Source organism: Rhagoletis pomonella, unplaced genomic scaffold, assembly GCF_013731165.1.
Source record: "Rhagoletis pomonella isolate Grant_MI unplaced genomic scaffold, Rhpom_1.0 Rhpom_scaffold_00007, whole genome shotgun sequence".
Taxonomy (NCBI): Eukaryota; Metazoa; Arthropoda; class Insecta; order Diptera; family Tephritidae; genus Rhagoletis; species Rhagoletis pomonella.
The window spans coordinates 62,962,578-62,985,198 of NW_023458561.1; the positions used below are offsets into that span (position 1 = coordinate 62,962,578).

General features: G+C 38.1%; 5 protein-coding genes across 5 annotated transcripts; 2 read left to right on the forward strand and 3 right to left on the reverse strand.

Annotated features, from left to right (window-relative positions):
- Positions 1 to 2,573: 2,573 nt before the first annotated feature.
- Positions 2,574 to 4,635, forward strand: LOC118743302. The gene has a single exon (XM_036475894.1). It carries the CDS (start codon positions 2,686 to 2,688, stop codon positions 4,537 to 4,539), a length of 1,854 nt encoding a protein of 617 aa, XP_036331787.1. The 5' UTR covers positions 2,574 to 2,685; the 3' UTR covers positions 4,540 to 4,635.
- Positions 4,619 to 6,409, reverse strand: LOC118743303. Its single transcript, XM_036475895.1, has 4 exons — positions 6,313 to 6,409; positions 5,267 to 6,245; positions 5,074 to 5,207; positions 4,619 to 5,004 (listed from the first exon to the last, which is right to left on the reverse strand). Exons 2-4 carry the CDS (start codon positions 6,217 to 6,219, stop codon positions 4,817 to 4,819), a joined length of 1,275 nt encoding a protein of 424 aa, XP_036331788.1. The 5' UTR covers positions 6,220 to 6,245; positions 6,313 to 6,409; the 3' UTR covers positions 4,619 to 4,816.
- A 1,780-nt stretch (positions 6,410 to 8,189) lies between these two features.
- On the reverse strand, positions 8,190 to 9,000 carry LOC118744037 (glycine-rich cell wall structural protein 1.8-like). Its single transcript, XM_036476795.1, has 2 exons — positions 8,834 to 9,000; positions 8,190 to 8,760 (listed from the first exon to the last, which is right to left on the reverse strand). The coding sequence occupies exons 1-2, from the start codon at positions 8,846 to 8,848 to the stop codon at positions 8,329 to 8,331; spliced, it is 447 nt and encodes a 148-aa protein (XP_036332688.1). The 5' UTR covers positions 8,849 to 9,000; the 3' UTR covers positions 8,190 to 8,328.
- Positions 9,001 to 14,348: 5,348 nt separating this feature from the next.
- LOC118743304 (glycine-rich RNA-binding protein 3, mitochondrial-like) lies at positions 14,349 to 15,405 on the reverse strand. Its single transcript, XM_036475896.1, has 3 exons — positions 15,228 to 15,405; positions 15,024 to 15,128; positions 14,349 to 14,947 (listed from the first exon to the last, which is right to left on the reverse strand). Exons 1-3 carry the CDS (start codon positions 15,246 to 15,248, stop codon positions 14,681 to 14,683), a joined length of 393 nt encoding a protein of 130 aa, XP_036331789.1. The 5' UTR covers positions 15,249 to 15,405; the 3' UTR covers positions 14,349 to 14,680.
- A 5,515-nt stretch (positions 15,406 to 20,920) lies between these two features.
- LOC118743305 lies at positions 20,921 to 22,621 on the forward strand (the record flags this gene model as incomplete). The annotated part of the gene is given in 3 exon segments (XM_036475897.1): positions 20,921 to 21,801; positions 21,863 to 22,063; positions 22,131 to 22,621. Coding segments are annotated over 3 exon segments (1,278 nt in total). The 5' UTR covers positions 20,921 to 21,183.

The following is a 22,621-nucleotide window of genomic DNA, read 5'->3' on the forward strand; positions in this document are numbered from 1 at the left end:
GGGTAATACTTTAAATATAAATATCAAAGCGCAAACTCTGGAGAGGTATTTCGCGTAGCTTCTCGCCTAATTCTTATGGGTGATAAGATTTATAAATTCTTCTCCTTTGGCGCTGTAACCGCCTAAGCGATTTTGGCCGAGTTCAACAAAGCACGCCAGTCGTTTCTCTTCTGTGCCAACTGACGCCAATTGGAAATGACAAGTGAAGCCAAGTCTTTCTCCACCTGGTCTTTCCATCTCAGTGTGGGCCTTCCTCTTCTACCACCAGCGGGTTCCGAGTTGAATACTTTCAACGTCAAAAGTGACGTGGGTGCGAATGTGCTGACGGTTTGTTTGATGACAGGAGACACTTCGTCTTGTCCTCGTTTACCACCAGAGCCATTCGCTTTCTTCCTTATCCAACTTGGGAAAAGGCAGAACAGACTTCGTGGTTGTGTTACCGATGATGTCGATGTCATCGGCAAAAGCCAGCGACGTACAAATCGGAATAGAATCTCTTTCCCAACAATAGCCACTTTCGTTTCGCGACGTGTTAAGTGTACGAAAATAATTAGGTACAACCAAACTCGCCAAAGCTGCTAGCTAACTTTGTTGTTGCTTTCGCATACAAAATTTTCTTTAAGCTGGCGGAGATGAACTCAAGCGAAGGCGGCTAATATTTCAATCAGCGTTATGCGAGTTTTTCCTGTATTCCGGAAGCGGATGTTCATATTGGAAAGAAAACGATTAAACGTTTTTCGATGTCGCTATTTGCTATCGATAAGCCTGAATCGATTTATTACATAAAAGGCCCTACACACGCAATGATTTAACAGCCAACCATTTGGCCAACCGCTAGAAGTTGGTGATATATAAGCCGTGTGTAGGCAAGTTTGCAAACCTTCGTCAAGTTGTTCGTCAGGTTGGAGAAAAATCAAAAATTTTTGATTTTTGAGGCAGATTGGTCAACTTGTTGCTCTGTGTGTAGACAAGTTGACAACCTAAAACTCGATTTAATTTTTTTAAAGGCGCATTAACGTTAACATTTGTTTTTTGGTCATTTCGCTAGTGAAAATGCGTGTAATTTGTGAAAACGGGGGCGGTATCAATAACTAATACATAAAAATTAAAAGCATTCCTAGCATAGCTTAAAAGTTTACCGGTGCTGTTCACAGTTCAAAAACTCTTACTTAAATGAAATCGGCCAGCTGGTTGGTGCGTTTGTAGAGAATTTCGTTAAATTGGTTGGTCAAATTGTTGGCCGATAAATCAATGAGTTTGTAGGACCTTTTAGCTTTGTCTGTTTACCGGTCGTCTTCAAGATCCAGAAAATAAAGATCGCGCCAGTCAGGGACTGCTAACCCTCTCTTCGTCGATTTGACAGCATCTACCCAATTGCTGACATCATAAAATACTTTTGTTTACATTCACTGTTGCCAATTTGATGCTTTTCGCACCAAATTGAGGGGGTATTCAAAACGCGAAAATTGTTGAGTTTGGAGTTTGGTTCGTTTTTGGTGCTTCAGTTTGAAGATATCAAATTAGAAAAATCTTACAAAAATGGAAGCAAAATGTATAGCAATCGTAAGTGTGGTAAGCAACTTTACAAAAATTTCAACAAAATCATGACACAGTGACAATCATAAGCAACTTCAATCACACCAGAAGAAATCGACCGTCGTGCAAGTTTCATAAAACGGGTATATATTTCTGTTGCAAACCTGGGTAACCTTGTGCTCTTTTTTCACAAGAAACTTTAGAAACCCGTAGTAGAAAGCGTAGCAAATTCTTTAAGAACTGCGTACTGCCTTAAGCCCTGTATGCAGCTCTCAAGAAAACGGTCAAGAAAAGATTGCAATTATTTCGTGTTTGTGTCCAAGGAATTTTGACGTTTTCATACTTCACAGCCTGTTGCCTCACTCTTTCCTCAAGAAATAATGGAACGAGCATATATTTCTGTTGCAAACCTGGGTTGCCTTGTGCTCTTTTTTCACAAAAAACTTTAGAAAACCGTAGTAGAAAGCGTAATAAATTTCTTAAGAACTGCGTATTGCCTTAAGGAAATTTGACTCAAGAAAATTTCTTAGCCATTTCTTGTACGTCATTTTATATGGAATTTTTGCTTTTCTTGAGAGCTGCATACAGGCCTTAACAATTTTCCTGTTAGAAAAAGTTAGAACTGCCAAAATAAAACTATTTAATTAAAGTTCATTGAGGGCCAGTTTATCAGTGCACGGCCGTGGTTTAAACTAAGTTTAAACGCCCGATCTGGCTGGTTTAAACTAAGATCTGCCAATCAAATGTCAGCCAGCTGTTCAATTTAAACTCAGTTTACTTAATCTAAGTTTAAACTGGTACTGAAAAACAGGCCCTGAGAGCTATAATCGAAAATTAACTTGCTGTTTATTTTTGTACATGAACAGAGCTCATGTACCATGATTCAATAATTAATTATTACTTAATCATGCTCATGTACCACAATCCTGGTTGCAAATTGGTGCTGGGAAAATATTTAGCCTGCAAAAAAAAATGTTAAAATTATGCTCTCTTCGTGCAAGTTCTTCAAGTTTTTTGCGTAAACGAACGCTACTTTTTAATAACTTGTACCAGTTATTTACCACGCGAACACTCCTCTTAACCCTTTAATCTTTTTGTTGCTTAAGCGCATCTGGGAAGCTTGCAAATTTATTAAATAAAACTAAAAATATGAGTTATACGGATGAACAGCTCTCCAAAATGAGTGATTCGGACGATGAAGATGATAAGCTATCTTTGCAAGCTTTGAAAGAAATATCCATAGTTACAGAAAATGCAGAGTGCAGTGAGCTAAATATACAAGATGAAGTAAAGCAATCTCTTAGCGACATTGACTGCGAGGAACAGGAATGTGATGATCCGCTTCATGATAAGGAAGAAAATCTATTAGTGCCACTATTTCAAGGAGAATACAATGAGTTTGAATTCATTAATGAGCATGAAGAAGAACAATCGAATCCAATGCCGATACCTAGCAGGAGTAAGAGGGCCAAAACGTTTGTCGAATTCCAGGCACCCAACGGAATTGTTTGGAGCACTAATAAAACATTATACAAACAATTTATTCCAACTGATTCAGTGGTATTGCAACAGGCGCCAACCGGAAAGGGTCCCGCAACGAAGATTAAAAATGCGCTAGAAGCTTGGTATTTGCTTCTGGATGAGCGTATATTGGCTATCATTCTTGCACATACTAATGAAAAAATACGAAGTCTCAAGGGAAAATCATCATTTGAAAAGTGTACAGATATTGTGGAGCTGCGTGCATGGCTTGGTTTGAATTACCTTTGTGGTATATTTCGAAACACCTCGCAACCTGGTCCGTTAAACGAATTGTGGACTTGGGAGTTAGGGAACTCAATTTTTCGAGCCACAATGACTTGGAAACGGTTCGAATTTTTAGCGAAATATATAAGCTTTGGCTCACCGTCTTCTAAGAGGGGCTCAGTCCGCAATTTGTTGCCAATAACAGATGTTTGGGAACGATTCTTAGCAAACTGCCGATCCTATTATTCCCCGAGTGGCAATTGTTTTGTTAACGATTCGATAGTAGACATGAAAGATGGCCAAGAAAACTCACATTTAACTATATTATGTGATGCTAAATCTTTGTATATATGCAATGCGCTAATATCAAATCAGATGGTATCGAAAAAGACCATTGAACGCACGGTACTCCATTTGGTAACAGACATTAAGGGGAGCAATCGTAATATTATCTTGCCAGATCTGTTTACATCTTCAGAAATAGCACTCAAGTTGGAAGAGAGGCAGTTGTCTTTGGTGGGTGCATTGTCAGACGAATCTGAAGAAGTTCCAAAAGATTTAATTATTGACGAGACAAAACAGAAGTTATACTCGGAGATTGGATGTTTAACACGAAGATCTGGAGGTGCGGCTGCTTTTCTCCTATCAAGTGGACTACCAAATAAAGTGGCCATTGAGCACCTCTTTACCCTTAGTACGAAGTCAAGTGACCGGTTTGGGAAAGTTATCGAAACATTCAATACGAATTATGGAGCGCCTGAAAACAACACCAATTACACTTTGACATTCTTTTATCGTATTCTGAATTTTGCTGCACTTAATGCGTGGATATTGATGCAGCTTTCTGCACCGGGTTCCAAGAGCCCGCCAACGCAACGTGAATTCCAAAGAGACCTGGGCCTTTATCTTACACAAATGCAACTCAAAAGGCAGTTGCATGAAAGGAACAAACTCACACTCCCACAAAAGTTACAAGTGTGTGAAGTTCTGGGTGAGTCGACAGAAAAACTTCTGGTGAAAGCCTGTGAAGCAGCAAAAAAGGATTCCGCTAAAGGATTTGTCCCATCAGAAAAATTGAATATGCCAGAGGGTCTAGTGCTAATGTCAAAGACATTAGAGCGGCGACAACGGTGTGCTATTTGCTCAAAATATCGGACACGTATGCGTTGTCAACAATGTCTGAGAGCGCTTTGTTACCGACATTTGATCACCCGATGCAATGATTGCATGGGGGTCACAGAGCTACCGGATTCTTAACCAAATTTTCAAAATTGCTTACTTTGTAAACACTTAAAAGTTTAATTCAAATCTGTTCGATAATAAAGAGAACAAGTAGTATAGTACAACATTAAACAGTTTATTGCTTTATTAAGATCTTTACGTAATGAATAATTGTACGTGCAACGTTACGATATTTCACTCAGTACAGAATGCGTGACTGATTTAACAACGAACACTAAAATTCGATTTCCTTAATTAAAAAAAAACGCCCTATGTTTAATTCTAATAAACTGTTGCATCCTTGCAAATGGAATTAAAATTTATATTGATATTCTTTGACTGGTTTTGATTGATAGCTTTCGATATTTCGAGATCCTAGGGCTGCCGGCTGATTGAGGAACAAACTCAAAAACTGTTCATTTTGAACTTCGCTCAACGGCATATCCAACTCGCTACAGGACTTGATGATCTCAGCACACGCTCTCAAGTCACCCCGTAGATCTGAAATATGAGAAGAAGCATTCAATTATAGTTTTATTTATCAAAAACAAAATTTATAAGATTACTTACATTGGTGATTAAACAATATGCTAAGGCAGTTAGCACAAGCATCGCGTTGATCTTTTTGCAAAAAAGCTTCAATAAGCCGATGAACGGCATCTATATTATTCGCTCGTATAAATGATGCGGAAAGGGAACTTGATCTTAGAAATAAGGAAATGTTAAAGTAAATCGCATAAATCTCATACATAAATATGCCTACCTCTTTGCCACAAGCTGTTGCAACTCTGTGTAATGTTCATAGAGGTCGGTAGCCGATTTTTGATCACAAAACCATTCACTTGCAAAGCATTGCTTCCACACGCACGCTATAACGAAAATATCCTTCTGCTCAATGTAAATTGAGCGTGCCACTTGCATTAGCGAAACTAAAACAGCCTCGCTTTTCTGTGCCAAAGTTTCCTCGACGATGGTTCGAAACACATTCCGCGCCATTCTTCGGCCCTCATCCGTTTCAATACAATCACTATAGCCGCGGTGCAAAGTCATCAAAGCTACATCCGCACTGCCACTGCGCCAGAGCGCCATGGCTTTGAAAGGCGCAAAATTGGCATATACTTTTATAAGTGGATGAGCACGTAATTTACACAGATCTGCCAATGACTCTATCTGTTGCAAGCGGCATAATTGCATGAGGTATTTAAGGCAAGACACCAGCACTTCATTGGATGGCAACTGCTGATGACGAACGCACTGCCTGATTAGGTACAGAAAATCGGGTTTATTTTTTATTTCTACAGTAGATAGCAACAAATTGTCTAATTGTGCTTGAGACAACGATCGTATATCTAGTCCCAATTGTGGCGAACGAATAGCCTGCAAATCAGTCACAACACCTTTGGACAAAATATTCACATTCTGACCGAAACTGATTGACTCTAATTCATTCTTTTCGCTATAACTGCTTGCATTAAGATCCGGTGTATTACTCTTCATAGTAAGCGAATCTCTCAGCTCATCCCATTTTTTTGAGTTGCGGCTTACCAATTCGTTTGTTAAGCAATCGATTGCATCCATTTGTGTCGATTTACGCTGCACTGAATTTGTTTGAGTTGTCCCGGAATTAAGCGACGGCCATAGAAAGGCAATGCAGTTTTGGAAACGCTGAAAAGCCTTTGGTGAACCGGGTGAAGTACGACGCGTCAACATAGCCATGATGAAGTTGGTGGCCCACGCCCACTCTGCAATGTTTTAAATATATGTATTAAAGCGATTGTTATCCAATTATAGTTATTTAATAAACATTACGTTTTGCAACCCGTCTGAGAAAAAGACCCACAAAAGCGAATCAACGATCGATTTGTTTTGGTCAAAAGAAAACAGCTGATTGCCAAATCGAAGTGATGAGTTGCCATCGCACTTTTAGCAGAGAACGATCATAAAAGAATAAACGATTTAAAAAGAGCACTGGGTAGATTTTGGTAATTTGTAGTAGAGTAGAAATTGGTTGGAAGTTCACCACTTTTAGTTTTTAATAGAAATTGTTCCAGAAGTCCACCACTATTTAGGATCGTGAGCGCAGAGCGGCGCAAAATTAACAGAAATATTGGCTTTGTTTCTTTTCTTTTCTAGCAGATAATTATCAGGAAGAATTTAATTCGCCATCGACACCACCTTGTATAAATTCGCCTTGAGGTGGTGTTATCGGGTCCGCTGATTTCACGGAGAATTTGTACCTTTTGTCAAAATTATGTGTTTGTTGTAATTTGGATTTGTACTGATTGTTAAGGCACGTATAATTTGTTGTTGTAATTTTTGTTTGTGTTCTGTTATCACCGCCTTGTACAAATTCGCCTTGATAAAGGCCTTGCGCAAAACTAGCAGAAATTAGGTTTGTTCGTCGAGCAAAAAATTTGTACGAATTTGTACGAATTATCACGATTTTTGCCCAAATCGCGTTCGTGCAGACCAAAAAATTATCCAACTCTCAAAAATTGTGAGAGCAAAGTGAGAGAGAAGTTGCAAATTCTTGCTGGAAAAAATTTTGCCAGCAAGAATTTGCAAACACGAAAAACATGTGGTTGTGGCGCATGGTTGCATTTTTGTTTACAATAATTTGAATAAATTAGTTCGTTCAATTTAAAAATTTATAAACACGAGCGATTTTTTTATGAAAAAGGAAGTAAATAATTGTTGATATAATTAATTTAGTTAATTCCAATGATATGAATTTAATTCGGCTGAAAAAATGGTATTCGCAATCGGAATGCAATTGCAACCAGAGTCGATTTAAGAAACCCGACAGCTAGTACGATGAAGAAATTGAAATGTATGTTAAAGAAAGTCAGAACAACAAGAAATATACATGTATATCCTGTTTTTGGCCATCCGAAAGAATTTTAAAAATTATATAACAATTTTTTATGTTTGAAATGCAACCGTGGACGCCAGCTGGCAGCGAAACTTGCAAATTCCTGCAAATTTGCGTTCGTGCAGAAATTTGCAAGTTTCTCAACATGACAGAGAATTTGAGAGAATTTTTTCTTACTCTCTGATATTTTGAGTGTTGGATAATTCTTGCTGGATTTTCGACGAACAAACCTAATAGCAAGTAATCAGCTGATCGGTGTATTTGACTATTGAAAATATTTGGCGGGAATTTTTGTTTTCCAGTGCTGGTAATAAACCAGCATTCAGCCGCAGGGTACTCCATATTATCGCATCTCTTCAACAAAGGTAATGGTGGCGTACTATCCTGTGGCATTGAAAAGACACAGGGGCTCAGATGCTGGTTGTCTTTAAGGCTTCCCCACGTATGTAGACACAATTGCAGTAGTGCGCCAAGAGGGGCGCTAGGTTTTGTAGAGAAAGCTGCCGTACAGCACACGGCAATCGTTCTTTGAAGTTTAGCAATAAGATTTGCCACGCTATAGATTGAGAGTCTGTTCTACCAATACCACTGACTCATAGCTGATTATGGGTCTGATCAAAGAGGTATAAATACAGAGGATTCTCTTTGGTGACAGAACCCACGTTTTCCAAAGACATCGCTTTCCACACACGTCGAAAACGTGAAAATCGCTGAACACCTGAAAAACCTGGCGGGGCGTTCTACTCTTATACCGTTACTCCTGCTATTATATGTATTACTAACTTACACTTAATTAACTAAATATGAAGGCCAGTTCGCATTTAGGTCTTAAATTTATTCACAGATGCATATGTATGTAGGGTAAATGTTTATACATATTTAAGTATATATGTATGTGCACAAATGTTCAATACTTTTACATGTATGTATGTACATATGTACAACATTCAAACTTAATAGTGACCACCGTGCTGTCCACCACCATAACCGCCTTGGTGTCCGCCATGGCTACCACTCAAACCGCCACGTCCACCTTGACCGCCATATCCACTTTGACCGCCATATCCACCTTGACCGCCAAATCCAGCCTGTCCACCGCCAAATGATCCACCTTCTTGGCCAACACCACCTTGGTGTCCACTACGTCCACCTTGACCGCCAAATCCAGCCTGTCCACCGCCAAATGATCCTCCTTCTTGGCCAAAACCACCTTGTTGTCCACCATGTCCACCTTGACCGCCAAATCCGCTCTGGCCATGAGATCCTCCTTGGTGGCCATATCCACTATCGCTGCCAAAACCACCTTGCCCACCAAATCCGCCAGAGCCACCATATCCAGCTGGATAGGCCATAGCCAAAGCAACGCAAACAGCGAGGAAGGTTATCTAAAAAAAAAAAGTAACACACAAAACCAATAGTTGAATAATGGAATAATGTTGAATGCCATTTGGCTATTACCATAACTTTCGCCATTTTAATTGATAAGAGAAGTTTTCACTTGTTTAATATTCAAAATTTTAAATAAATCTGAATAAATTTCCGAGGCATTCGATTCTTTTATAGCAGCAAGCTACCAAAAATAAAGCAAAATATGACCAGTTTGGAAGGTTATCACCAAAAAGAAAAATAATAATTCTGTATGTATACAAGTAATTTTGAAAAACGTGTACACAATTATACTTTCCATAACACATACCGCCTAATAATCGAACTTTTTGTACCCAGGGTATGTATGTATGTATGAATGTGTAGGTCCTCTGGAGTTGCATAATTATGGATGTGACATAAAAATGTAAATATGTACAGTGGTGCCTGGCTTAAGTACCTATCCCGCTTAAGTAACCAACAACATTTTTGGGTAATGTGAATTTTTGAATGTAATCTGAAGAAAATCTCTCTCTTAAGTACCTCCCCGCTTATTTACCCAACCCGTCTAACTAACTCAATTTTTCGTGCCCCATTTACCATTTTACCTATAGTTTTCCCTATTTAAGTGCTCTTTTAAAATTCCTCAAAATATTTACATATTTTGAAATTCAGTAGGCGCGGTACACACCTTCGGAAAAAAATTATAAAAAATTAACGGCACTTGAAACTTGCACATTATTACACTAAAATTGAATGGGCTATAAAATTGTATACTCAAAAAATACTTCTGAGAAAAAATTTTAAATTTTGGTGAATTTTTTCTTTAAGTGTTCTATAAAAAATACATACCTACTAAATTCATTTCTTATCAATTCCTGTATACAGAATTTCAAAGCTTGATTTTTGGGGGGGAAATAAGAATCAAAAATTTTGTACGCCCAAGTATGATAGTCATTTTATTATATTATATTATATATTGTATATAAATAAATTATATTTTTATAAATCATATGTTTCTGACAAAAATACACTGTTGTAATTTTAAAATTTCAAAATTACATTTCTCGATTGAAAAATAAAATATTCGAGCTAACTCGACGGCACACAGTGTGCTTTTTTAACACTTCATGCCAATTAATCGTAGCGCTTTCGACAGAAGCAATATTTTGATATGAAACAAAATAGTTTTGAAAGCTAATATTATTCTCTTTCACGGAAAAATACTGCCATTGACCCACAACTACTCCTTGACCTTAAAACAATCGGTCAAAAATTGCGTTCTTCGAATAAAACATGCAAAATCCCCCGGACTTGTTCAAAAAAAAAAAATCGTATGTTTTATTACACTAATATTATAGATTTTGAGACGAGAAACACGATTCCGCTGTTTAAAAATCGAACAAAAATTTTAACACCTCAATTTATGGGGTGAGAGCGGCTGCTGTGGTGCAGTGGTTAGCAATGTGCTTAGGTTTAATGCATACGACCCATTGTTTAAGCGCCAGTCTATTATTATTATGGGGTAAAAGCTTAACATTTTAACACTTTTTATTGTGAACCACTCTAATATACAACCATCGCCACTTAAACATCAGATGTTTCAGACCTAAAAAAATACATTCCTAGAGGATGCATTCTATCGCTATTACACAAAACCACTGTTATGATATCTCAATAAAATCTAAGCTTTCTTACAAAAAAAATAGGGCCACAATACTGCCTATGTCTATATATGAACATTGGACTGCATCACTCCCCATAAAAAAAAAAAAAAATCCGGAACTGCGTTTCCATTGGAATTATAAAATCTATTATATTTTAAGACTTCCACCAAAATATTTCTGAAAAATATTAAAACTTACGTGAGCTGGATTGATTTGAAAAATACCTCCAAAAATGAGTTTTTTATGAATCAAAATAGTTTCTTAAAGATTCAAAAAAAAAAAAAAAATCCCCTCAAATGACAAAACGGTTTAGGTTTAAAAAATTTGCAAAAGAATATAAAAAAAAAAAAATTAAAAAAATTTCCAACGGAATCGTAATAATGGGATTTTTGATGCTGCTTTTTAACTTGTGGGGTATCATTAGAAAGGTATTTTCTCACTCTTTTCATTTTTTTGTTAATAAAATCATTCAAAGGCTGAAAGATAACGGTAGGATGAACGAGCGTCATTCCAAGTTGAATTAAGATGTGTTGGTATTTGAAAAAAAAAAAAAAAATAAATAAAAAATGGGAAGTGAATGAGTTTTTTTGCACAGAAATGAAAAAGAGTGAAGGTATTTACCTTTCTACTAATACTCCATAAGTCTAACTCAGAATAGTTTTGGCTCAAGTATTAAAGTTTTTCGTAAATAAATCTTTGAAAAAGGTTAAAACACGGCATCAAAAATCTTGTTATTACGATTCCGTTGTACCGATTTTTGAATATTTTCATGCATAATATTTTTCGGAAATATTTTGGTAGACGTCTTCAAATATAGTAGATTTTGTAATCCCGGCGGAAAAACCGCAGCTTTTTTTAGTGATGCAGTGTAATAATACATAAATACTGCTATCGCTTCATGCATTGGGTATAACAATTTTGCAAATTAAACATTAAAAATATATTTTGTGCTTTCAAAACAACTCTATACGTGTGTGGGTTGTTTATGTTTAAAAACCCCAAAATATTGTTTGTTTATAATGATAACGGTGGCTATAGTCAAGTCTATAGTGATAAGCTGGGTTTACCTAAATTTTTTTTGCTATTGAAAGCGACTGATTGGACGTGATGAAATTTAGTCGCGAATGTTGCCCGTTGTCTAATGATAAAGTTTGAGGCAAATCAGGCAATTTGATCTTTAGCCTTTTATTATTAAATCTACACTTCCCTTTAATTATTCAAAAATAGATTTTATTACACTAACAAACAAGAAATATGATTTTTTCAAAGTCTTTTTCGGTTTTTCCATGTTGGCGTTTTGAAATTTTTTAACAAGAAAAGTAGTTCTTTAATAAATTTTACATACAATTTTTTTTAATGATTGTATGAAATTCTGGGTGTACAGTGGTGCTTGCTATTATATGTTAGCTTTGAGAAGATCCCTGGTTCGAATTACGTTAGACGTGAAATATGTAGATAAGTATGTACACGAATACCTGCATATCTTACCTCTTCATTGTTAATGTTAGTTAGGTCTAGAGAAAGTATTAAGAAAGAATAGGGAAAGAGAGGTGAGAGAGGTTTACATTAGGGTATTCGATTATTCGCCTTTTTTCCAAAACCGATTTTGCGAGTTTTTCCAAAAATTGCAATTTGATAAAAACCGGTTGCCGATTTTGAAATTAATAAAAACCCGGATAAACCGGGTTTATTTTATATAGTTTTTGTATAGTCAAAATAATTATCTTGGTATGAAGTCATGACCGAACAAGTAAAGAAGTCTAAGTTCGGGCGGAGTCGAACACCCGGCGCAAGTATTCAAAACAGTTTTTCCACCTTTCCGAAAACTACCGAGATAAGCAGGGGTGGTTTTACCCCTGTTTCAAACATCTTCAATAGAACGTTCAGTTAGACATAATGAGATAAACTTATAAGTTGTATATGGGCGGTTATGACGCCCATTTGCCAAAATTCCTTAATAATGTTACTTCTTTTCAAGGAATTGTTGTTAGTATCAATTTTGAGTAAATTAGAGTCCTTAAGTTTCGAGATATAAAAGTTTTAAGCATTTCTGAAATTTACCGTTATATGAAAAATGGGGGCAATTTTGGTCCGATTCAAATATAATTTTCAACGATTTGCTTTTATGTGGAAAGTACAATAATCGCACCGAGTTTGGTACAAATTGATTAAACGGTTACCGAGATACAAATATGTGGTCATAAGTGGGCGGGACCATGCCCATTTCACAGAATTTGAACATAAACGTATTTTTTGCTAAAGAATTATTGCAAACATTAATTTTCAATACATTACCTTCGGTATGTATCGATTTATCGATGATTTCGTATTTCTCTAAATTACCGTTATATGGACGTAAGCGTGGTTATTGTTCGAATTTAAACATTTTCAGCCGTTTGATATATCTCGCCAAGACCAACAGATTATTGAATGGGAACTTCATTCGGGCCAACTTAACATCCCTTGTGACTATCTGACGCGCTCGAGTAAATTTTTTTCACCCATTCTTGTCTGTTCCGTACGCCCACCCCCACCATACAAGCCGGCAGATTAGCATATGTATCTCCGTCATCAGAAACATGTTTGATTTATTCACTATGTTTTTTTTACATATTTGGAAGCCAGTGGATCCTCCACCCGCCGCTGGAAGGAGAAACATTACAGACCTCTTTTTCTTCCAATCATATAATCTTCAAAATCCAATAGGTCAAAATGGCGCTCGAGAAAATCACGATTTAGCATCATGGGCTACCCTACTATAAATGAAGAGTGAGCCCTAAATAAAAATTTTATGTCCGGGTTATCTATATACATATATGTATAAATGTGAATGTCTGTTTGTTTATTACCCTATCACTTTTGAACAGAATCGCCGAAGCTTATAGGTGTGGTTTTAAATTTTGCAATTTTAGGATTGCAAATTTGTAATCAGATCAAATTTGGTATGCAGAGATATCTATGGCAGATGCTTATAGTAAGGTATATATAAAAGGGTTTGTAAATGGGGGCGTGGCACATAATATAGGCGTGGAATTTTTCACATAACCCCTTTAACCCTTCTGCAGTGTTTGGAATTTACCCCGTCCTATAATGTTTTGTGTCATTTTGACCCAATAATAGAAATTACTAAATTTTAAGAAAGAAAAAACTATTGAATTCAGATAATATTTTATTTATCACATTTAAATACTTTATCGGCAAGTGCTGTATGCTTACCGGTTCAATGTTACCCTTAAATTCCAAATAATAATTTGGATCAGAAGCACTTTGGGTGTATGGAAAAACTATGTTGCCTTCTAGAAAAAACTCTTTTATTTTTTGCAAAGCCACAACTGATTATGCTTTTAATTTTGGGATGGACGAAGTTAGCCGGGTCTGCTAGCATAGAATAAAACTAAAAAGTTCAAAATAAAACAATGTAAAAAAAAAAATATTTTTTAAAATCAAGCATTTATTTAACATGTACAATCAAAGGAATGAAATAAAATAATGTAACAAAAGATTTCTAGCAAGAAAATTTTGTTAAAACTGCACTAAAATGAATAAAATGGAATAAGTCAAGCTTTCGCTAAAGTTGCTAAAGGCCAAATATTTAGTTAAAGAAATTAGGCACTCAGACTCTAATGAAAATTACTAACAATTTGTTCTGATTAACTTCGTTCTAAAACGAAGAATTTCAAACATTAAAGTTCTAACCAATAAATATGTGGAATATCCAGCTGTTTTTCTTTGATTGATACGTGTTAACATCAAGTGAACGTTCATCTTAATTTTAAAAATTTTGTGTGATTAATTTCGGGTACGAAAATGGGTTTTTGCGTTGCCGTGCTTTTGGGCAGTTTATTCACTTTTGTGAGAGCATTTCGTACTTAAACTCATTTGCCTGAAACTAGCCCGAAAATGTAAAAGTAAACCTATTAATAGAATCTCTGAGACAGCACTGTTTGCAGTTTTAATAAAAATTTATTTATTTCGATATGGAATACATAATTAGGAGACTAACAAGACGTGTGAGCCGTCGTAATTTCTTGAAGTTTCGAATTTTTTAATGTAAAATAGCGGTTAAAATGAGGATATGCAGTGTGTGATGCTAATTATGTATATGAACTAATTTTACATATATATTTTCTATTCGTTCAAAAGTGTTTCGGTGTAGTTAAAAATATCCTAAAATCATTTTAAACGTTATTTTTCGTTGAACATGTTAAATGTCTTTTAAATCCCCTTGTGAAATGAAGCCTATATAAGAATATTTTTTCATAGTCACATAGTCTTAGCCCCACACTGGATAGATGGAACGGCGATATAAACCGTCACCATAACCACCATAACCTCCATATCCACTATATCCATGATAGCCGCCATAGCCCCAACGCCCGCCATAGCCATAGCCGCCGTAGCCCAATCCACGTCCTTCATATAGGCCACCGCCATAGATGCCCGGATAATAACCAAATCCAAAGGTTTCCGAACCCTTAAGATCAGTGTCGGCTTCGGAAGATGCCACGGCAACAGCGCCTGCACCATCTCCAATAGATTGCTAAATTCGCAAATAAAAATGTAAGAAATAACCTAAGCACTTTTGATTTGCTTTGTTGCATGAAATCCCAACGTACCACCGCATCAGCGCTGGCCCGCGCTGTGGCCTTGGCTGCTTGAGGATATCCATTTACTCGGCAGTTTTTCAGCAAAAGCAGCATAATTGCAAACATCAAAAAGTGCTGCGCATATCAAGTACAAATACATAAATCAAATATTAATTAGAGCACAACAGAATGCGTACATATGTATTTGTTTTGGGTGCATTGACGCGAGCGTACCTTTACAGTGTGCATCGCCATGTTTTTTTGGTTGGAATTGTTTACTTTAGAATTAGCACTAAGCTCTTGGGAAAAATTAACACCTTCGCGTCGCTGAACTTTTTTGTTTGGCAGTAGCGTTCAAAAATATTTACAATACGATTTGTTTACTTCTAAATTGCAATCGGAACTGAACTTGACCATAAACCGACGCATCTTTTATAGGAAATTGGCATCTTTCGCAACCATTCATGTATTCTGGAATGTACGAAAATGAGGATGATCAGAAACAGAAATCAAATTGGCGGAAGAAGATGCAGTTTTAGGCATGCACATGTATGTGCATTTGTACATACAAACGCACAAACAGTGACTCAAACAAGTGTTCACACATATTGACTCTTTTTTTAACACAATGGGCCGTATGCATAAAAACTAAGCAATTGCTTATTTGAACAAATCGAGTAAAGGGTCTGAAATTTTAAGAAAAAGCATTTGCTTCGGTTTTATGCATACGGGCCAATGTTTTTTAATATTTTGCTTTTTTCAATCAAAATTTCATAAAAAATAAAGTAGTTTTAAAAAAAGATTTATAAACTGCAAAATGTATGAAAACGTCATTTTATAAACCTCTTTACACCAACTTTATTTTTTATGAATAAAACCAAGAGTCTTAAACTTTATACAAAATTGCGAAAAACTTAACTAATTGTTTGATAGAAATAAAAAAAAAAAAAAAAAAAAAATTGGAAGGTTTCCAACAACTACGAAATCGCGTAAATTTTTAATAATTTTCATGAATTTCGTATGGAATAAAATGCGCAAGACCGTTCACAAAAAAATTTCAAAAAACCAACGTTATTTTATATAAATTGCACTTATTATATGAAAACAACAGCTGAAGCCGTCATCAAAAAAAAACATATTTTTTGGCCACTTGAAACTTGCATTTTAGTTTAAATTTGATTGGGCGATAAAATGGCATATCCAAAAATTTGCTAAAAATTGCTGTTAAACAGTTCAAAATTTTCATACAAATTTGTTGAATTTTCCGAAATTTTTTTATAAAATTTGAAACTTTGTTTGAATTTGGTTAAATTTAACTCGAAATCATTATGAATATATAAAAAAAAAAAATCAACATATGAACACTTGTTTGAGTTACTGTATAAATGTATGTGGCATGTATATATGTATGGGTATCAATTCATCTGCTTGAGCACGAGAATGTCCACTTGTTACTTAAATATCGACATACATACACACATATAAACGCCTACATTCATATGTCTGTATCCAAAGAGGGGGATTTTTTTCAGCGAAATAAATTGTTTCTACTCTGGGCCAAAACAAAACAGAGAACCCATTCTAGTTGCCACTTTGATTGCTCTTCCAGCATTGATCTTCAGATTGCAAATCTACGCATGGCAAAAGCCATTAACTGCTGCTAACTATTGGTGCGTAGCAAAGGCAAGGTTGAGGTATTTATGCGACTATTTTAGGTATAGCCATACAATTAATTCAGTTCATATCTTCGGACATACCTACATATGTATATACCTATATTCGTATATGAATACATTCATACATATGTATAAGAGAAAGTGTCAATTGAAAGGTGAATACTGAGGGCTTGCGCTAAAAAAAACGCCAGTTAGAACTCCCACCAGTAAAAAGAGATGTGAGTTATTTACATTTAGTCTTAAGTGCTCTCTTATCCGTCGCCGGGCTATCTATGGCAAAAAGAACCTAGCCACCTTGTCATCCTGCGTTCGCTTAGCTAAATAATGAAAAATTCACAAGCAACTCTTCCCAAATCTCTCCCTACTCGACGACAACTACCCAAGAGAGTGCTGTCCTACTAACTTAGCGGCCATGCCATGTTACCTGCGGCAACGCTGTGCCCTCCAACTCATATTGGCCCCAGAGCCAAGTAATCTGATGCAATCTAAAGAGAAGTCAACCCTTTATTTCCTTTCTAGCGGCTACTTCCGCTTGGAAAACGCAGCTTAAGGTTAATGGAGAGTTCTTTGCAGAAGACACATCTACCTACCTTTTTCCAACTTCATGCATCCGTAAAGAAATGCAAATACTACACCACGCCCAATATTTTATTGAGAATATGGGTTGCGGAGTATCGACTTTGGTCGATTCGGGTCGGATTAGAAGTGATTCCGCTTAAGGCAGATCTTTGCAACTACTTAACGTTGGTGGCATTTTCTAGTGCGCTCCATCAAAGAGGGGTACAATACAGCAAAATTGGTTGAATTATGGTTTCACTTAAAATGCAGCTGGCAGCACAGTTTTTAGCCGAGTATCGTACGATGTCTTCAGCACCAGACAATTGCTTGTCTTCAAAGCATCCATCATATCGTAGAAGACAACGACCCAAAAAGTGCTATCGAAGTCGGGCTTGACGTCCTGACAAGCAGTTATTGAAACTCCACTCAATATCAAGGGAGGAACCAATTGCGTAGTCCTCTGGCGAGAAAGACTGCTTAATGCTCTCTACAAAAGTGTGTAAAGCTGATTCTATTGATTTGCCCTTGCAGAAGGCATGCTGATTTGAAGTCAAATATTCTCTGGGTATGCTGCCTCGTTAACAAAAACGAAGAGGCACTGATTGGTCTGAAACGCTGAATACACACTGCGAGGTTTCGGAATAAAGCGCTTTCAAAAACAGCACACATAAGTAGGAATAAATCAGCGAAGTGTTGGCATCGTAGACCTATGCAGTTGATCAAGTATGATGCCGTAGGAACCTGGATCGTGCTTTTGATCATATAAAACCTACTCAAAACTTTTTTTTTTTGAAAAATTATATAAAATAGATTCCATAACCGACGCTATGAATTTTATGCGATGGACGACACCCTAGTGAAATTTTTAAATGCAAGGTTGTGAAGGCTTACTTGTGGTAATCAGAGATTTCAAAAGCACACCTCAAGAAAACGTTGTCCTCCACTGCTATGGAATACAAATTTAACTCATTACTCGGGGCTTATGTTGACGAAGAAGATTCTCTTCGATCTGACATAGAGAACTTTTCATGACGTGTCAAGAAGGCCCCGGCCAAGAGCAAACTCGGGTAAAGTCATCCTGCTTACTCATCACTCATTAGACGTGTCCTTTTGTATGGTGAAGCGCCTTTGACACAGGGATTCACCTCAAGGCCGAGATTCTCTTCGACTAAGAGAGGTATCTCAATAGAGAAATGAAACCATAGAGCCCCAAACATTCCACCAAGAAGCACAGACCCCTATGCTCAGTTCAGAGGTCAAGAGAGCAACTTTCACACGAGAACAGAGAACGTTTATAAATTTAAATTTATAAAGGTTCTCTGACTATATAGGTAAGCACGGAAGATGGGCTAGAAATTATCATACTCCACTAGGTACACAGTAGATAATTTCACAAGCTTTAAGCGCTTTCAGAGTGCCATCCTCCTGACAGGTCCGGCTAAAAATTTAGCTTACCAAACTGCTACCGCGCTTAATGCTACAGATCCTATGGGTCTGTTGCTGGCAACAGACAAGGCATTTGGCAGGCCGGTTCTGAAATATGCTGCACCTGTTTGTTCGTCGGGGACTAGTTGGACGCATTGGACTAAGCTGCAGACTTGCCAGAACGCCGCACTCCAGACATCGACAGGATATCTTCTGATGTCTCCTGAGCACCACCTGCACAGTGAGGCCTAAATGCTTCCATAAGGGAGCATAGCAAAATGCAGTTTATGGTGGGATGTCACAGGCGAGAGCGCACCAACAGACCCCTATTTGAGGAGGAGCTTCTCAGAAGGCATCTTTTCAGGTACATGAACGGGGTCCATACGTACATCGATCAATCACTGGACTCGACGGCGTATCGAGGAGTAGTCGACGGCATTCATTCATTCTACCTATCAGTACCCTTGTCGGAGCCCAATCTCCATGTATTGCAAAATCTGAGCTTCGACAACCACGAGAGACTCGCGCTACTCTGGCCCAATTACGTTCACCTACAGAAACTTCAACGGTTTCAGTTAGTTTGGTTATAAATATTTCAGCTCAAACAGCTCAGTTAACATCAGTAAATTGTTATTTTTCCTCATTTTCCAATGGTTCCCTAGGAGCCACCTCTTCCCCAAGAGGGAAAGGAATGTTAGCTGAGTGGGATTGAGCTAGCATATAAAGAGGTAGTTGGTGCCGGGCGGGAAGTCTCCACATGCCGGAAACCCATTTGGGATATTGGGGTCGAGTCTGGACCCCAGGTAGCTGTTGAGGCGACTAGAGTATCCAGACCGTAACTGGGCCAGGATAACGCGGGTCTCTCTTGACAGTTGAAGCTCCGTTTCTGCCACAGGTGGTGATTGGGCTCCGATCACGGCATTCATAGGCCGGGAGTCGTGGTAGGTGGGACCAACTCCCTATGAATTTCCTTGATCGCTCGTCCGTACGTCGTCGGTGCCCCCTAACGTGCCTGGACGGAGGCTCCTCCTCTAGCAGGGGTCTGTTAGGGTGTTCACTTTGTGCTTCCTTACGAAGAGCATTTGGGCCTCGATGTGTAGGTGGTGCTCAGGCGACATCAGAAAGCACCCTGTCGCTGTACGGAGTGCGACGTTCTGACAAGTCTGTAGCTTTATCCACAGCGTCATACTGGTTCCCGGCGACCACACTGGCGCTGCGTAGTTTAGAACCGGTCGGCCAATTGCCTTGTATGTTGCCAGCAACGTTTCTTTGCCTTTGCCCCAGGTGCTGCCGTTTAGCGACTTGAGGACCTTGTTGCGGATCTGCACTTTGCCGACAATTGTGGTTGCGTGCGCGAAAAAGGAGAACAGACTGTCGAACGTTACTCCGAGGATTTGCCGGTTATTCACCATCGGAATTGGTTCGTCATCGACGTGAATACCCAGCTGCAGTCTGACCACCCTCGTCCAGGTGGTGAAAAGGGTAGCCGAGGATTTTGTAGGGGAGAGGGTTAGGTGACTACCCTTTGTGTGACAACATCAAGGCGCACGCCACAAATCGGAGGAGAAGATCGGCCAAGCCTAACTGCAGTCCCTACATTGAAGCGCTAAGCGTTGCGTTTTCCATTGCCCACGAGTGTCAGCGCGCTATCCCCAAATCAACGCGGCGTAATTTTTGACGTTTTTTCAAATCCTCTCGTTTTTATTCTCGTTTTTATTCTCGTTTCCTCTTTCACTTTTTTGTCCTTTCTCTTTCTTTCCGTCTTCTGCATCCAACATCAACACGTAACGCCCTGTCAAAAAAGAAAATTCCATTTACTCGGCGCTAGCGCCACGTTATTGTGGGTTGCTTCAAACAAATTTTATGGCATGTGGATTTTTGACAGTTGCTGGCGCTTGACGCGCCAATTGTTTAAGCACCAATCTATTATTATTATTATTAAATTTACGAGAGGTTTTCTCAAAGTGCATGTTTTTTTATTTAGCGATAGAAATTAAAAAAAAAAAAAACTTTTAATACCTTGTGGAAAACTCTGTACGTAGACTTTTGTAGTTGACTGTAAGGTATTTTCTTATGCATTTTTCAGTAGTTTTACTGCTGGGTTTATGTGCATTTCAATTTCTCGTTTGTTGTCATCTTGCTTTCGTGTTTACATTTTTTTATATAGTTATTTTTTTTGTATTGGGTCTGCTATCTGCTGCTGCGTCAAAAAGTTGCGTGATGCGGATTTTGCATCAAGTTGGTGCTGATTTTAGGTTTTTTGCTGTTGCAGTAACTGACAGTTTCACCAAAATGGTGGCATCACAGTTGAATGCGATTGCGATTAGTGGTGGTTCCTGGTTGCTGATGCTGGTGTTGTTGGTGTTGTTATTTTGTGGTTTTGTTTGGCATCGTCAACGAAAAGGAAAGAAGAAAACCAGATTTTGTTGCGATTTTCTTCTTTGGCGTTGATAGCTGGTGTAAAAAATCGTAATCCATCAAAAGGGTATTCTTAAAAACATCGACAAATTTTAACAGAAGTATTTAGCAGAATGGAACCGAAGCGCTGCAAAATCGAGCCAGAAACAGAAGAGGCCGAAGGTGCTTTGCTTGCTGTTGAAAATGGTGATAATGAAGGTGCGGAATGCAATAAAAGCAACGAAAATGGTGAACTGCAGTCACCACAAGCTCAAACGCGATGGACACCGGAATGCACGCGATTAATGTTACAGATGCGTTTCGAAAGGCAACTAGAATTTCAACAACGCCTACGCCAGAAAAAAGAACTTTGGTCTGAAATCGCTACTGAGATGAGGCGGCAAGGATTATGCGATTCTTCATTAACAGCAGAGGCTTGCGATCTTAAATATCGCAACATGCTGCAAACATATAAAAAGAACCGATTAAAGGAAGATAGTGGATTGCAGTCACTAATAGCTTGGGAATATTATGAGCTCTTTAAGGAGGCACTGACAGCGGGTGATGACCTGGAAGCAGCCCAAGTAGGACAAGATCGTGTTGTGCCATCATTATTATGTGAGTCAGTGTGCGAAGCGGGAAACGAAGATGAGGCATGGTTAGTAGCCAATGAAATAGACTCGGAACTCTCGACAGCTGAATCAGTAGCTGACCCCCCGAAAGTATTGGAAGATATAGATTCCATGTCAAATGTAAGTAGCCTTAAAATGTTAAAGATGACTATAAAAAGGTGTTTTCATATTTGTTTTTCAGATGAAACCTGCACCCGTCATCAGCAGAAAGCGCAGTAGAAGATGTGCTTTGAATGCCTCAAGGTCAATAGGAAATTTATATGGTGTTACAACAGCAACAACACCTGTAAAAACCGAAGCGATCAATCCTGCTGAGCAAGAAACAACAAATTTAACTGATAACTTTAAGGGAAGCTTCTCATACGCGGCGTCAAAAGAGGAAGTAAGAAACCTATAAACTATACATATATATGCATACATATGTCATATAAATATTTTTCTCTTAACAGCCACCAATGTTCAATGGAAAGTCCGATACTGCTGACCGTCCGCAACGTAGGCGTGCTGCAATACCGAGTATCAATATCGATGACGTAGCTGTAGGGCCAGACCCACAAATCGAAACTCCTTTGGCTACCGTACATAACGGGCCAATCATATCCTCCGCCTCAACATTGCCAATTCCACCAGTGATGCATGCGTCGACAACACAACCACAAATGCCACCAACTGTTGTACCACCGCTGAACCAAACGCCAATAACTATGGTTCAATCCGATCCTTTGCAAGCTATACCTATTGGTTTAGCGCCGTCTGAAATGCGTGAGTGTCTGGTATTCGGGGAGAGTATTGGATTGCAGCTGGCACATGTCAGAGAGTCCCATACGCGAGCAATGGTGCAATATAAAATACAGGAATTGCTTTATTTGGCGAAAACTGGTAAACTTGTTGAACCAGTTCGCGTCTGAAAATTCATTTGGCAATAATGATCAACAGAGAA

What these genes read in the sequence shown, in the direction of transcription:
- LOC118743304 (XM_036475896.1), bottom strand. Translation starts at nt 15,248, where the DNA reads ATGGCGATGCACACTGTAAAG. An exon ending in TGGCGATGCACACTGTAAAG is followed by an intron (nt 15,129 to 15,227) that starts GTACGCTCGCGT and finishes TGATATGCGCAG; the next exon opens with CACTTTTTGATGTTTGCAAT. An exon ending in GGGCCAGCGCTGATGCGGTG is followed by an intron (nt 14,948 to 15,023) that starts GTACGTTGGGAT and finishes TTGCGAATTTAG; the next exon opens with CAATCTATTGGAGATGGTGC.
- LOC118743303 (XM_036475895.1), bottom strand. Translation starts at nt 6,219, where the DNA reads ATGGCTATGTTGACGCGTCGTACTTCACCCGGTTCACCAAAGGCTTTT. An exon ending in CAACAGCTTGTGGCAAAGAG is followed by an intron (nt 5,208 to 5,266) that starts GTAGGCATATTT and finishes CTTATTTCTAAG; the next exon opens with ATCAAGTTCCCTTTCCGCAT. An exon ending in CATATTGTTTAATCACCAAT is followed by an intron (nt 5,005 to 5,073) that starts GTAAGTAATCTT and finishes CTCATATTTCAG; the next exon opens with ATCTACGGGGTGACTTGAGA.
- LOC118743302 (XM_036475894.1), top strand. Translation starts at nt 2,686, where the DNA reads ATGAGTTATACGGATGAACAGCTCTCCAAAATGAGTGATTCGGACGAT.